Source organism: Tachypleus tridentatus, chromosome 8, assembly GCF_004210375.1.
Source record: "Tachypleus tridentatus isolate NWPU-2018 chromosome 8, ASM421037v1, whole genome shotgun sequence".
NCBI lineage: Eukaryota > Metazoa > Arthropoda > Merostomata > Xiphosura > Limulidae > Tachypleus > Tachypleus tridentatus.
In genome coordinates, this window is record NC_134832.1 from 16,847,098 (window position 1) to 16,864,720 (window position 17,623).

Consider the following 17,623-nt stretch of genomic DNA (forward strand, 5'->3'; position numbering starts at 1 on the left):
GAACATAAGGATACGATGTCTGTATAACATTGCCTCCAAGTGTAAATTGTATCTACATAGCATTAAAATGTCTGTATAATATTTTTTCTCATTGTGTTTTATGTTTAACAGAATAACACAATGATGTCTGATTTACATTATCCTACATGACTGGTAAAATTAAACTCTAATATCAAAATGTATTTCAGAACGGCTGGTTTGGGTATTAACACTTTTACTGATAAGCAGAGAACAACGTTTCGACTTTCCTAGATCACCTAAAGAAGGTCGAAACGTTGTTCTCTCCTTACCAATAAGTGTTAATACCAAACCAGCCGTTCTGAGATACATTTTAATTTCAAGTGGGTTTCTTGTCATCTAATATCCAAATGTTACTCTGTTCTTGATTCTAGTCAACATTTAATACCGTACATCCGACGGTATCTGTACTTACAATGTAGTTTATTGCGAGTTATAAAAGTTGTAGCAAATACCGCTTTTCAGTTAGTGGTAGCTGATTCCGATGACCGGTGCTGCCGACTGGATGCCTTCCTTTTAACGTGCGATTCAAACAGTATTGAACCATTGTAGTCTTTCATCAAAACGTGTGACCCATTTTACGTGTATGACGTGGCTCAGGTGAGCAAGTTGTTTTATTTTTGATTTACTTGAGGAATGTTAACCCTCCATTTAAAACATACACTCATTTTAACCCTGACAATTAATAAAGTGTTTAAATCTTGGTGAACTGTGCTACACGTAAAATAATGGAATAATTTTGTATTTTATATAAGGAAGCAAATTAACATAACTAGAGTCAATGCACCCTACTTAACCGTATTTGAAGACACTATTTCTGTAGATATAAATATATGCAAGACCATTTTCTTTTATGTTCAGTAAACAGCAATGACGGTAACCTTATGTTTTACTGAACAAAAATATCTTGAAATTTTCTTTTCGGAACAAACTTATTAAATAAACACTAAACTAATATGAGGTGAAACATACAGTAAAAACAGAACAGTAATATACAATTTATATAATATACCAAGTTTCATTCTAGTGATCCAGTTTACCAATGGTCTCGTTAAATGTGCATTCACTACTTAAAAGAAACGTAAAAGCAAATATTTTGGGGAAACTGATTCGTGAATGAATTTACTTTACTAATACGCTGTTTCCAGGTTTAAATACATATAAACTCTCTTGCTGCGTTCATATAAAACTTTTCTTTTCTGTGAAAAGAAATCAAAACAGGGTTGAATGTATTCCCCAAGCACAGGTGTTCATTGAGTAAAAATTACCTAAAGAACAAACAACACAGCGTGAAGAGTAGTGGTGCAAAAACATGCTGACTAACAAACCAGTAATCACGGTTAAAACTACCCTACTGGTGAAGTGTGCTACCAGAACATGTACAGGCATATACAAATTTAGAAACTTACAAATCAGCCAAGATCGTGTAAAAATTCATAAACATACAAGTAGAAAAACAGAGAAATGAACTCTAAACAAATACTTATATATAAATGTATAACCAAACAACGAGCATATGCAAATAAATTTGCAACCAAACCACAACGTAGACAAATACAGAAATGTACAAAATAAACTACGAATGTGTAGAAATACAGAAATAGACAAATAAACGGGTGTCTACAAATACAGAATATATAAATGAACCGTAAGCGCATACAAGAATGGAAATACGCAAATAAATCACGAATTTGGACAAATACATAAATGTACAAACGAACTAAGAACGTGCAGAATACTAAAATACACAAGTGAATTATAATCGTATACAAGTATAGAAACAAACAAATGAGCTACGAGTTTATTTATATAATACAAAGAGAGAGAAACTTAAAATGATTCATAGGCGACTTTAAACATAGAAATATACAAATAAACTACGAACGAATTCAAATGTAAAGTTGTAGACAGGGTGATGAACGAGAACCGTCATAAAACACACAGACAAACTAACGAACGATTGCTGATGTAGGACGCAGATTTAGAAACACACATAGAAGAATTAACGAACGGACACAGAGACACAAACACGGATGACGAAACACTTATAGGTATACACAAATACGGATGAGGAAACACTGACACGTATACACAAACACAAATGAGGAAACACTGACACGTATACACAAACACGGATGACGAAACACTTATAGGTATACACAAACATAGATGACAAAACACTGACACGTATACATAAATACGGATAACGAAACACCCGACACGTATACACAAACACGGATGACGAAACACTGACACGTATACACAAATACGGATGAGGAAACGCTGTTAAAAACGTTATCTAAAATTTGTTCGGAAAAGTGAAAACATCCCCTATAGGAAACCGACAAAAACGGTATCTGAAAACACTGTATGCCACATATAAGACTATTTACTATTCCAAAATAACAAATAGTAATTGCTTACAAGAGCCCCGTTTAGTTATGATGTTGGAAATACTGTGACACCGCCAAAAACTCGTGTGCGTTCTTATCAGAGAAACCTGGAAATACGTAACATTTGTTCTATAACTTTCATAGGAAAAAAATACATGGACCGCAACTAGGTAAAATCTTATCAGCTGGTTTACTGAATTGTGCTTAAAGCCAAGTATTAAAGATAAGGTAATAATGCTAGGAAGGATTTTCCAGAAAAGAGTGAATTAATAGTAGTTCATATAAAAATAAGAAAGAATGTAGACTAGGCCTGATCTGGAGTCTTGTGATAAATAGAGTCCTCCATTGAAGAGCTGGGTGAGAAAAAGGCACATTAAAGTGTAAAAAGTGGCTCTGAATCTTGGTCTCTTCTTTTATTCTTCACATATACATTTTTCCACCGGTATGAAAGGATATAAAATGTTCCATTCTTTGTTATGTGAACGCAATCACTTCCTTTTTTGTTTTTTCTTTTGTGATAGATTCAAGAAAAATAAAAGAGATTTACAGTCGAAGAACAGAAAAAAATAAGCCGTTTCTTGAAGAAAATTACAAATTTAAGCGTGATGTATATTGGCACGTATTTGGCGACTTTGATTTACTGAGTCTCTCCACTATTATGATAGTCATAAAACAGTTACAGAAAGTCGAACGTTGGTTTGCCAAAACACATTAACAACATGAGAGACATGATTATGTGTTGGTTAATCCCACTAGTCGTTGGTAAGGAATACCCCAAAATTTGGCAATTGGTGGTGTTGGATAATTACCTCTTGTGTATAGCAAGTATGTTGGGGATGCTAGCGCGACAAACCAACCTGAAATTATTACCTTTTTTCTTTGCTGTCTGCATTTGTTTTGGAGGCAAGTTTATTGTAAACTGTAGTCTCGAAAATGTTTAATTATTTCTTATTTGAACTTGTGTTGTTAGGCAAATATCAAATTCAATAAAAATCAAAGATCGAATGAACTCTTAATAACATTAATTAATAAAAAATTGAAAAGTGTCTCTGACTGGTGTTATGAAGCTCGAATACAATAGGTATAGTACCGAACCAAAGTACTATAATCAACAAATTGTAGAAAAAGAAAAATATTTTTATCCGTCAGAAGTCAAAGCATATTAGGAAATATATTTCTCTAATTATTTCAAATGGAAATGAATTGTTCTTTAGTACAATTTATAATTATTTTTGGAATTTACGGGTGCATTTTCCTTCAGCGTGTTTGTTATCCTACTGTGGACGAAAATAAACTGTTAATGCAACTCTTTTAAAGAAAAGAACTGGAAAAATAGAATATAAGTAACTTAAGGGATCTTTCTAAATTTTACTGTACCTTAAAAATGACTTATTGTATGTTATACAGGAAATCTAAATGCTTGAGATGACAAATAATGATACTTATGAAAATTCATATAAGATCTCAAATATCATTCAACTGTAGTAAATAATATGTTGATTTAAAAAAAAATCAAATCTATTAATGGACGATCGGGGCGCTCGGAAGCTATTATTTCCCTCACCCTATATTTGACAAATACTTGTGCCTTAACTGTGATTAGAAGGTAAGAGTTGAATGTGATTTAGTTTATAAATTTAACCTTGACGGGTGGCACTATTCTAAGGCGATCCACAAGGTGGAGGTGATGAGTATAGAGATCAGAACACGTGATAAGAAGTAACGTAGCAAATGAAGGATCCCAAGAAAGCAACCAAGGTTTACATAATTACATTAAATTGGCGTTTCGTTTAACATAATGTAGTTTAATATAAATAATTTAGGTTAACTTTCAGTAATTTTATTAAAAGAGAACAGATAGACCTTTCGACACCGAGATATTAAGCTGTAAGAGTACATAATTTAGAATAAAAAAAAAAAACAGGAATCTAAAAACCCGATTCTTAGAAATATTGTTGCACTTTATAGATAAAATTATTAAGATATTGACAATTATAGTTTACTACTGTGTGTGTGTGTTTCTCTTATAGCAAAGCCACATCGGGCTATCTGCTGAGCCCACCTAGGGGAATCGAACCCCTGATTTTGGCGTTTGTAAATCCATAGCCATACCGCTGTACTAGCGAGTTTATTACTACTTGTATGTTAACACATTTTTGTTAAATAAAGTTTGGTTGGTTTGCTAATTTAACTTCGCCCAAAGCTGCACGAGGGCTATCTGCGCTAGCCGTCCCTAATTGAGTAATGTAAGACTAGAGGAAAGTTAGCTAGCCACCACCACCCACCACTAGCTCTTGGGCTACTCTTTTTCCAACGAATAGTGGGATTGACCGACTTTATAACGACCCCACGGCTGAAAGGACGAGCATGATTAGTGTGACGGCGATTCGAATCGCGACCTTCAGATCAGGAGTCGAGCACCCTAACTATCTGGCCAAGGAGTATCAGGAATAAGTATTAATACCCAGCAGGGGGACGGTACAGGTACTCTGATTGTTTATAAACAAATGAACAAATTTACACACAGAACCTTCACACATAAACTGAAGTGAAGGAAACTGTAAGAGTACATTTACAGTACTCTTATGTAAATTGAGTAAATTTAATACCTGTATTAAACCTGTAAATATACAGGTAATATTTATCCTGTTTGAGATAAGGATCTGGGAGACGACAGACACATTCCCCAATTATCTTTCTCTTTACAAAAACAATACTGTGTACGGTTGATCTATTCTTATGTACATGATGATGACGTTGCCCACATTGCGTACAGTCGATCTATTCTTATGTACATTATGATGACGTTGCCCACATTGTGTACAGTTGATCTATTCTTATGTACATGATGATGACGTTGCCCACATTGTGTACAGTTGATCTATTCTTATGTACATGATGATGACGTTGCCCACATTGTGTACAGTTGATCTATTCTTATGTATATGATGATGACGTTGCCCACATTGTGTACAGTTGATCTATTCTTATGTATATGATGATGACGTTGCCCACATTTCTGTGCTCACTTTTCAAGCTTACATAATTTAATAACATTTAAATAGGTTTTCACGCTCATTAATACATACATTTTTTTTAAAATTGAAGTTTAGCTGGTTTGGATTATTCATTTGTTTCAACGCAAATTGCATAAAAAACCAATTGATTTGTGTTTGTCGTAGGAATCGAACTTTAAATTTGTTATCATTATAGATGATAATTGGATCATTGGAGTTTGGGGTTTATTGGCGCGAAGGAACCTAGATATCTGCGTCTTATCATTGTAATCTTTCAAGCTTAGCGCTATGTCATTAGGGACGTTCAATTAAAAAACTAAAACACTATGATTGGGCTATTTTTTTGTCATCACTAAACACTAAATAATGTGTGAATTTGTCTGTCCACCTTTTGGAGTTACTGCTTACTGAAATAGTTGTTTCATGTGCCTAAAGCTTCTTTAAAAGTTGAACATAGTATTTTTATACCACCTTACGTTACTATATAGTATTTTAATAAAGATGTGTTAGAAATAAAAAAATATTTACTTATTTGATCTAACAAACAAGTATGATGACTTTTAAAAAAATAGAGTATTACAATATAACAATACTATGTAATGTTTGCTTTACTTCAACGTTCATAAGGCAAAAGTCTCCAAAGTATTAATAGCGTTTCTTCGTAGACATTTATTTACACTACATAAAATAAAGGCAAAGTTTTTACTGTTAAAGAACTGCACATTTTCGCTCTCATTGGATAGATTCATTAACTTCGAATCTCCGTCAAACCAAATATACTCGCCCTTTTAACCGTGGGGCGTTGTAACGTGATGGTCAATACCGCTATTCGTTGGTAAAAGAGTAGCTCTAGAGTTGGTGGTGGGTGGTAATGACTGGTTGCCTTCCCTCTAATGTTACACTGCTAAATTATGTACAGCTAGCGCAGGTAGCCCTCGTGCAGCTTTGCGCGGAATTAAAAAACAAACCAAACCAAGATTCATTAACATTTTTGTAATTTCAAAATCAATGAAATCAGAATGTAAGTAACAAACGCTAATGAATAATATTCATAAAAGTTATTTACACCAAATATCAACTTAATTTATTTTGCTGTTTTTATATATTTTATTTAATTTGCCATTTTCATGTATTTAAAAAAAACTTTACCTATGATCAAACGATTAACCTGAATGTTTTAATAACAAAATTGAAGACTAAATAGCCCTCGTAATATTTATATATTTTCATCTATAAGTCACCAAACCGAAATTTATAGCTCATTTTATGATAGAAAGTTTTACAGTCACAAAATAATTAACTGGCTTTCCTTGTTTACATTTACCATTAACACAAGAAGTTATAGCCTAAAACGTTTTTAAAATGTAATAAAAGGTGGCTACTCTTAGCAGCAAATTACATTTCAATCTTTATGGTTGAATTAGTATACATAATTCTTCTTTTGGTAAATTAAAGCTGAATCAGTCTTTTCTTTCTCTCTAAGCATTTTCAGCTCAGAATACGTTATAAAAATGACAGTCAATACCAGTTCATAAAGTCTAACAAAACACTATTAGTGGCAGTTGCTACAAATTAGCTTCCTTTCCTATTCAATAGTTATGATGGTTATACTTGAGTTTCTGAACTGGTCATTTGATACACTTGCGCTTATGATGTCGTTCCGGATAAGGATTCCAATATTTCTTTATTAGTCCATTTTTAAGTTTCAAGTAACTCAGTATTTTCGTACTGTAGTTTGAAACATGAAAATATACGAGTTATATACACTTACTTCATAATTGTGCGTTTATTCTTAAGGGGCAATAAATTTGTAGTGGTATAAATTTGTAAGGTATATTTTTGTAAAATGTTTGTACCGTTATTACTTTTCGCTGATTTTATATTAAACCCACATCACCAATAAGATAACATTTAACTATTTAACTTTACCAGTTGCAAATATAAATACTTTGTTTTATACTTTTAAACAAACACATACTAAGACGTATTAATACGTCTCTCAGAGAACAAAAGGTGTCTTTGCACTATAATTTGTTGAATATTAAAAGTTCAATCTGAATACTTCCAAAGAGGGTAGTTTGTTGTTTTCTTAGACAACGTTGAGACAAGTTTGTGTTTGTTAATTGATAAATTTTAAAGTGAAATACAGCATTCTTCATACTAGCTAATACTAAAGTCTACCGCTGGGAATAAATTCAATATACATCAACAAAGTCACATTCTCAGCATCATAAAATAAGCAAATGCCAACCTTTTGTGATTGTTCTATCACCTTTTTATGCTTAGCTTTCAATTTAGATAAGAACTATTTCACCTGCTATTCGCCAAGAAAAGTTGAAGCATCACGATAATCAGCAGTGGGACAAGCAGACAGGAACACTTTCAAAGCAGCTACAGACATATTATTGAAATTGTCTTGCTGCACAGTATCTACCAAGGTGGTTCTAAACGGTTTCTGAATATCTCTGATGATATTTAGAGATTTACATGGTTCTTGTATTTGAACTTTAACCTCGTGATGCGCTGACGGATATCAAATCAATTTTCGCAGCCCCAATGCAAAAATAGTGTGGAGAATGACTTCTTTTTATTGCCAATAAAGTGTACAAAACATTTCAGTTCAACTTAATGAAAACCAATTTGATTAGATTTTTTTCAACAAAAATGTTCTCCACTAGCTTCTGAAGGGCCTGTTGATAATTTACAGTACAGTCCGTCTTTTAAATATACCTTTTACATCTTTTAAAATATTTTCATTTCCGTTGGTTATATGAATAACCCAGATGAAGAAACAATTACAACTTGTGTTTGTTTGCCTGTAATTAGTCTTATATTAATATTGTACGGGTTTGTGTTTATACACTCAGGACAGCTATAGGTAGAACCGATTTTCAACAAAAAAATTATGTTTTTTGGAAAGTACAACTTGAACGACTCTTTATGCGATTAATGAGTTCAAAGGTCAGGTCAGAGAACCTAGGGTTCAAACACACTCACATCCCAAATTTATAACCATACACCAGCAGCTTTCGTCAAATTCACGACTACTCTCCTCCTGGAATGGGATTAACTCTCATAATTATAATGATATCACATTTCAAAGTGTTTAGCGTGCCTTGATGCATATGACTCCAATCTAGGATTTTCAGATCCGAAACTCGGCAATCTAGGATTTTCAGATTATTATAAACAATAGAATAAGTGTTTTACCTACAAACAACATGGACATAAACATAAAACAGCCGATAGCTAGTTTACTCGACCAGCCATTTACTTTTACAATATTCAGAATAAAAATGTTTGTTAAAAAAAGGACAAAAAACAAAAATCTTCACATCCAACACATGGATACAGACATTCAGTGTAGTGAGATTTGAAGAACTTGACCAAATGAAGCTAATCACAGAAATAATTACTACCTCCACTAGTGTCTTAAGGATTTCCTGTCAAGTTGATTACAGAACTGTTTATTAAATAGTGTATCCGCCACATTCCCAAATTTTAATCTAGTGGCAAGAGAGAAATAAGTCAGGCAGTCAGTGGCACCGTAACATCCACGTAATGGGAATGACTATCTCTCTTATAACGCATCCATAGCTCAAAATCCAAAACGTGTCCATATTTAATAGGAGCTGAACTACAATTATAAGTAATTAAAGATCTAAAAAGATAAGATTATGAGTCATTATTTATAATAGTGATGTTAGTTGAGTACATTTTGTTTCCTCACTTCCCACTTTACACACATACAAATTAATCCATGTTTAAAATATTTTAATTAAAACTATGAGGATATTTTTATTCATTATTAAACATTTTTGTGTAGCTATGACACTTTTCAAGAAATCTGAACTAAATTCTACATCGACTGTTGAGAATTTTTATATCTTATTCCTTAAAAAGATTTTATGTAAAGGCCTACTTTACGATGTCTGAAACCCTAATTTAAATATTCTCTCGTGCATTGCGAATACGTATTTAAAATTCAAAGTATTTCTACCTGTTTGTACAAAACGTAAAGGATTAACTATTCCCTCTTTTAATATAATAGATTGTCTGATATGTAACGTTAGGTCTTGTGTAAGTGTAATAAATAAATAACCGTTCTTAACTTAGGTCCTTTTAATATTCTGTCATTAAACTAAAGTTAGGATAAGTTAGGATGTTTATAAAATATATATTTTTTCACACGGTGTAAGTAGGATAAAGTGGTAAAACACAGTATTCACTTTTCTCACATTATTTTATAGTTAATTACAAATTAAACATAGCTAAGAAATACGTCGAATTTTGTTTTGTTTTAAGCATACAAGGCTATGAGGTCATGTCAACACCCGCGTTTTAGGCTTAGAACAGATTATAAAATAAACATAACAATCCCAGTTATTCAGATTTCTACACCTTCTCTACTTTTCTCTATAACCTTTTTGGAACTGCTTTTCAACTGAAGAAAATATACAGGTTTTGTTTCGATTGAAAACTTTTTTCAAAGCATGCTACTATTACTAAGTTATTACATTTCTTGCCTAATAATTTACTATATCTAATATTCTGATTTCAAAATTCCTTGTTTTCGTGTTTTACATTTTTAGATTTGGATACACCAGTCTCTGATTAGTTATAAGTTATTGAAGTCTATAGCGTATAGTTCGTTATTATAAAATATTGGCTTAAGAATAGTTTTTACAGTGATCGTGGGTATTGAGGATAATTGTTTACCATTAGCCGAAAGTTTGATCGTGTACTTACTCTTTCGATAATGGTTAACTCATCAAATAATGTATTATTTGCATCTGTGTTTTTGTATTTATAACAAAGCTACTTAGGTTTTTTTGCTTCAAGCCCAAATTTTGAACTACCGACTACAAGGAAGACAGCTAGTGGTCAATACCTTACCATCCGCAAACCAGCTATGAAACTGATTGTTATTTTTATAAAACGCTTACAGCTTAAAGTGCAGGTAATATATTGTAGAATTATGAATTGGATCCAAGCTCGTCAGAACTAACCCGCTTCTCAGTTATGCTGTAAAAATAAATGAAGTTATAACCCGCTTCTCAGTTATGCTGTAAAAATATATGAAGTTATAACTTAATATCCAAAAATGTTATTCTTATGAATTGTTTCGGCTGTCTTGGTTAGAATTTCGCGAAAAATTACAGGAGGGATTTCTGCCCTGGCCAAGCCTACTTCAGCAGTGATAGACTGGATGGAAGGCAGTTAATCAACCATGTCTTGGGTTACTTTTTCCCCAGCAAATACTAGAATTGACCCCACACATTATATCTCCTTCACGGCTAAAAGGGTAAGCATGTGATGGGGATTCGAACTAACGAGCCGGTAACTGCATGTCGAGTGCCAGGCCATTTTAGGATTTGTGATAAAAATATTATATACACTTCTATCGATTACAAAACTAACTTTCAAGATAAGTTATTTGTAAACTCATTTACAAAAGCAATTTTAATAATTGATTATTTTATTAGACACATTAATTAATTATAGAAAAAATAAATGACAAGTGGTAAAACCTAAAAACATTTCACGTATCTTGTCAAAGAAACACGTAAAATGTGTAACCGTAAATTTAAAATTAAAATTATAATAATTATAATTATTTGCTCTTTTATTCTGACATCAATACTTTCACATCACCAAAGTTATAATTGTTTATTTCTGTTTACGTTGCTTTAAAATTTTGTTTTTTATTTCATTAATGATCCCTGTAGATGATAGTTTTTTTTTCGTTTCTAATTATACCTGTTAGTGATGCCTATTTCCATCACAATGACTTATTGCTAACCTAAAAGTGACGTGTCAGCATGATATCACCTGAAATATCACCACCAGCAGCACCAACAAAAAGGACAGAGATCAATATTACAAGTTTCCTAAATCATCGAATTTCTTTATATGCATAAGTTGTATTAATATCTTACACGAAAACTTTTGAAAATGTTCAAAATGACCAGAAATTACAAATATTCTTACTTATACTTTACCCATAAAAACATCAAATTTCACATGTCTCATAATTTCACATTCAACTTTCTTTCATTTTACGTTTTATTTCTTTTTCAAAATACCCGTGGAAACTACTCAAGGGTTTTCTGTTCTAGACGCACCTAATTTTGAACTGATAGATTATAGGTGATGCTGTTACTCAACGACATTGACTGCCAAATTTCGGACCTCCCTTATCTGGCCAAATAGTGAGATTTGGCTGTCACATTTATAACTCATACATAACTTCAAAGTATTGATCCATAATTCTGGACGCTAATTATTTGGCTATGTTTAGCTCTGTTTCACAGAACTCGTCATTGATTCTTTTATTCTGACCACATTTAGGCATGGAAGCTGATCTTATGAGTCTGTTTTCTTTATGATGTTTGAATATGAGGAATCACATTAGTGATGGTATGTGTGCACATCCTTTCATTTATCTTGCGCCTACGTGTACACACACGGTAGTAAGGATAAGTCAATATGACTGTCACTCTGAATCAAGAGAGATTAGGGCTTGCTTGAAACATGGCTGGATGAAATCTTTGAGAAAAGAAAAACAAAAAACTTCATTTACTAATGTCCTGTACTGTGTATTCCAAAATATAGCTGAAGTGGCTAGTACACAGACAACCGTAAATAACCCCAAAACTGCTTCCATTTCTCAATATTGACCTCTTCACGTTAAGCCTTAAAACTTTGCCATTTGCCATTGTGTTGGGTTGTTTCACAAATTTAAGCATATGTCTTAGATGAAAACAGACCAATAGCACTAGCATTTTCATATAATCTAAGACAAACCAGAAGATTTATAAATACGGAATATTCTAGCTGCTGATCTTTATTGTAATAAAATATTGCTACAACCTAAATAAAACATTTTTAACAAGCCTTGTAAGATCGGATTCCTTGGTAGAATGAAGGTTACACTTTTTTTGCAGAAGGGATGACTTCTAGATGTTCATACTCAGTTCATGAAAGAGATTTGACGAGTCTCAAAATCATCAGACCACTGAGTTGTGTGTCCAGGTCCAAACCACAGAGAAACAAAATAACCAACAACAGCAGAACGATCCGAGTGCATTGTTATTTTTACAGTAAAGTTATTTTAAACTGACGTGATAGAGCAAAATTTTTGTTTCCACTACTAAGAAAATACTTAAGTGTTTGTTGATAAGTTATTTTCTAATCTGTAAGATTAGTTCGGGGGTGAAGCGTTCCCAGTTTCAAAGATGCAACAGATGCAATGAATGAGTTTTATTTGGGAACTCTGGACCACTATGTACTTTTGAAGAAGCTAGTAATGAGAATATTCAATTTATATGTAGAGTTTGCAAGTTGGAGAAAATTTGGAGACTGTCCTGACTAAAGTTGAAGAAATACACAAAAACAAATATAAGCTGTGGGTAGTGAAAACAGAATTCCAAAAGGAGCTTAAGCTTTTGCATACAAGAGATGCGTCAACTATGACTAACAGTGACTTTCAGTGACTGATATTTTAATTCAAATTTTAAAAAATTTGAAGGGATGCAACAATAATATATTTTTTAATTCGGCATGTTTGTTATTGGGAGACACTGAATAAATGTGGAAAAATTTTAAAGATAAGACGTTCAAAGAGAATACTATATGAAATTAAATAAAAGCATCACAAATTTAACTAATTTAAACTGACTGATATTATAGAAGATAATATAAGATCAAGAAATTGGTTAAACAGGAAATTAAAACATCCAAAAGGATGTATGAAAAAAATTGCGCTGAAAAGATAAGAATTAACAGTAAAAATATTTTTTAAAAGCACATTAAGAACAAATAAAATATTAGAATGAAGGTAGGTCCCTTGAGGGATGACAAAAAAAGTCTTGTATCTGATGATTATAAATGACTAGGTTGTTAAATTTTACTTTTTCTTCAGTTTTTACTAATGAAGACTTAAGCAGTATTCCTCAACTTGAACAGCTGATAGATGAAAACAAAATTGAACAAGGAAAGAGCGTAAATTCTGAGCTTGTTAAAATAAAACTGAAAGTTTAAAGAATGATAAGGTCCCAAGACTAATAGACAAGTATCAGCAGATAGGAAATTAGTGTCCTTCCTAGCTTCAAGAGAGGTAATAGAAGTTGTTCTAGTAACTATAGGCCTATTAATCTTTCATCAATTGTGAATTTTTTTTCCAAAAGTCTGATAAATGTACTTTGCAAAGTCATATAACAATGTTTAGAATTTTTATCAGATAGTCAACATGGTTTCACGAAGGAAAAATCTTCACTTACAAATCTTTTTATATGCTTTGAAAATGTTACTCATATGTTGACGATGGAAAAAGTGTGATCTGGTGTATCCAGATAATCAGAAAGCATTTGAGGAAGTGGCATATAAATGATTAATAAAGAGACTTATCTCTATAGGTGTGAGGGATAAGTTAATTAATTGGTTAGAAGGTTGGCTTGATAGAAGAAAGCAGAAGGTTGTTATAAATGGAGTTCAGTCAAACTGGATTAATGTTGGAAGTGGTGTACCTCAGGATTCAGTCTTAGGACCATTTTTCTTTTTGATTTACATTAACGACATGGATGAAGGAATGCTCAATAAATTATTAAATTACTTAAAGTTGCTGATGATATCGAGGTCTTGGGTGTTGCTGACGATGAAGAGGGTGCTGCTGCTTTGCAAAAAGGATTTAGATCATGTAATGATTCGAGGAAATGCCCCCCAGTGGCTCAGCGAGACGTCTGCGGACTTACAACGCTAAAACTCGGGTTTCGATACATGTGGTGGGCAGAGCACAGATAGCCAATTGTGTAGCTTTGTGCTTAATTCAAAACAACTATAATTTGAGGAAATAAATGACAGATGGGTTTCAATTATAATAAATGCAATATACTCCATCTGAGTTATCAATTTGAATTGAAAGTATAATTTTGATGGGAATAATCTTAACAGTGCCATAAAAGTAAAAGATCGTGATGTAACAGTTGATCAGCCTCTTAATCCATCCAAGCAATGTACTGTTCCTAGCAGTAGGTCAAATAGGATTTTAGATTGTATCTACAAAAATATTAAATAGGAGTTTAAAGAGATTATAATTTCTTTGTATAGGTCACTGGTTAGATCACATTTGGAGTATTGTGTTCAATCTTGGGCTCCATACAGACATTGAATTAATGGAAAAGGTTTGGAGAAGAGTTACTCAAATGGTACCTGGAATGGATGGGTTGTCATATGAGGAAATATTAAAACCCTTAAAATTGTTTTCTCTTGAAAAAGAGTTAGGGAGATCTGATTGAAGTGTTTAAAATTGTTAAAGGAATTGATAATGTTGGCGCATTAACATTTTTCGTACTCAACAGCGAGAATTATAGAACAATGGGACACAAATATAGGTGTAGGCAAGGTAGAAGCCGTCTTCAGATGAGACAATTTTGTTTTTCAAATAGGGTGGTTGGCCTGTCGAATGGTTGCCTTCCTATTTTGAGGCGGCAATAAATTTGAATAAGTTTAAAAAACGTTTGATAGATATATGAGTGATAAGGGTTGGCTTTGAGTTTTTAATAGTTCTAATTTAGCTTAGAGAATGGGACAGCCAAAATGGACCAAATGATCTCTGGTTGTTATGTTAAGTTAGATTCTTCAACTTTAAACTATGATGGTTTCATTAAAGGTGAAACAATCGTTGTTGTAAGTAAATAATTTTTGCTCGTCAGTTGTAGACAAACTTCTCATATTACAGCATTTTTGTTTTTGTCTTCCTTTTTTCAAAACAAGTTGACGGGTGGAGAACATTTATTATTCCTGAATCGTAAAACACTGTTAATTCCGGCCTGGTTTGGTTCAGTGATTAGGGCTATTGACTCCAACCTGAGGGTCGTGGTTCAAATCCTCTCACCTAATATGCTTGCCCTTTTAGCCGTGTGGGCGTTATGATGTTTTGGTAAGTTCCAGTTTTTGTTGATATAATGCATAGCCTAAAAAATTGCCAATGAATGATCCTGCTCTATTAGCATTTCGCAAAATTCAACAAACAGTTAATTCTTGTTCTTCATGGCAAACGAAATTCTTGTTACTCAAATATTAAATCTAAATTTTATTAGAAGTAAGAGAAATAATATATTCTACGCAATTTGTTTCTGTTATTTAAAGACATGACACTTTGATTCAACATGTCAGTACAACTTATGTTTTAATTCGCAATTTAAAAAATATCCCATATTTAAAATATTTGAAAAAAATTATGTTATTTTTATTTTATTGACTTTAAACTTGATTTTTTGTGATACCAAAATTTGTGAAGTTGAGGTAGTTAGTTTCAATGAAACGTGTACATTTAACAAATTAAGCGATATGTCTACTTTTCACAACACTTGATCCACGTGAATGGGCAGACTGAATCACAAATAAAAATAAGACAAGAAAGATAGACTGATAAACAAATTGAGAGAAAGACATTAAACAGACAAGTAAGTATTTGAGAAGGTAAAGATATACATTACGTGAAAAATTGCTGAAGAAATACAGAAAGAAATATTTTATAGCAATTTGAGAAAAATGGAGAGAAAGACAGGAAAATCCTGTGTTCATAAAAATGGTTTGATCAATGATGCGTTCGCAGTGGGAGCAGGCAACATAGTTTAAACTCAGTAGTAAAAGTGATACATAGATCAAGGAAAAGAGCCATTTAAAAGATGAACTTACATCAACGTCAATGCCTTCGAGCGGGAAGAACTGTTTCGGTGGATTATCTCGTGGCACAAAGCGGAAAAACTCCATATCATCCCTGTACCACTTGACTGAATAAAGACTCTCGCCTTCCAAGTTGTAGTGACAGCGTAGTGTCAGGTCCGAACCAGAGTGGATATCATCTGGAAAGTCCAGCGACATTATCTGAACTCCGGATATTGCTGTAGGGAAGAGAGGAATTCTTTACTATCACAAATCAGTGGCTCGTTGTTATATGTTAGTTGGTCTGAAGCTAATTTTATAATAAGACTTATTTGTTTCCATTGAAAATATATTGAGTTAGGAAGTTTACATTTAGGAATATATACTTAATACAGATTTTCTTGGGAAATATGAAGAGAAGCGGTATCTTTGAGAACATTTTTGAATTATTAAAATTTTAGTAATTAAATCTACGATACTACATTACTGAATTGAAAGAATAGATTTTTTTGAGAAAATATTCCTAAAGCTATAGATTGCATGAGATTTGGATTATATATATATATATATATATATACAATCTATAATTACATCTATGAACAAGTATTAAATTATTCAAGAAAAATATCTTCTACAGCATTGTTCCTTTTCGGAAGCTGTCATGTGCAGACACTTGAAACATGCTATTGGATAAGACTGTATATATATGAATAAAACAGTCATCGCTTTATCGAAAGTTTATTAAATGCAAACAAGGAAACTTTTTTTTTCTAAAAAAGAAAATCACATACACTGACTGATTTCTTCCCTTTCATTTTCCACGCTTTCAATTTAGCCACAAGTTGGTTCGGATTCTCGAATTTACTTCAAATTGAAATCTTAAAATTTGTTGACTATTTTTCTTCCAGTATCAATTATTACAGTGCAAAAAATATTCAGACTTGTTAATTATAAAATTTATTTGTTCCCAATATATAAAAAGGCTTACTCCGTGTTTCATTCGACGGGTCTTTTTTATTTTTATTTTCAACTCAATTACCATAGAAAATTCAATTATTCACACTCCAGAACTTACCTTTTTTAGGTTCCTGAAAAAATGTATAGAATTTTTACAAACACACTTTTAATTTTACTATAATTAATGACATTTATTGCAATTTAAAGTTTTTATTATCACGTCTGAAGCGGCCCGGCATGGCCAGGTGGGTTAAGGCGTGCGACTCGTAATCTCAGGGTCGCGGGTTCTCATCCCCGTCGCACCATACATGTTTCCCTTTTCAGTCGTGGGGGCGTTATAATGTGACAGTCAATCCCACTATTCGTTGTTAAAAGAGTAGCTCAAGAGTTGGCGGTGGGTGGTGATGACTAGCTGCCTTCCCTCTAGTCTTACACTGTTAAATTAGGGATGGCTAGCACAGATAGCCCTCGAGTAGCTTTGCGCGAAATTCAAAAACAAAACAATACAGTCGTGTCTGAAACTACGTCACATCGTAAGAACTGTCTAAATTACACTTTTATGTAACATTT

At 32.7% G+C, this 17,623-nt stretch overlaps 1 protein-coding gene across 2 annotated transcripts in view; it reads right to left on the bottom strand.

The window, feature by feature from the left end:
- Positions 1-17,623, bottom strand: part of LOC143258592 (uncharacterized) — an 81,580-nt gene that overhangs the window by 30,605 nt on the left and 33,352 nt on the right. For both annotated transcript variants that reach the window (XM_076517780.1, XM_076517779.1), the window contains exon 2: positions 16,130-16,335. In XM_076517780.1, the coding sequence (XP_076373895.1) occupies positions 16,130-16,335 (206 nt within the window). The remainder of the gene's footprint in view (positions 1-16,129; positions 16,336-17,623) is intronic.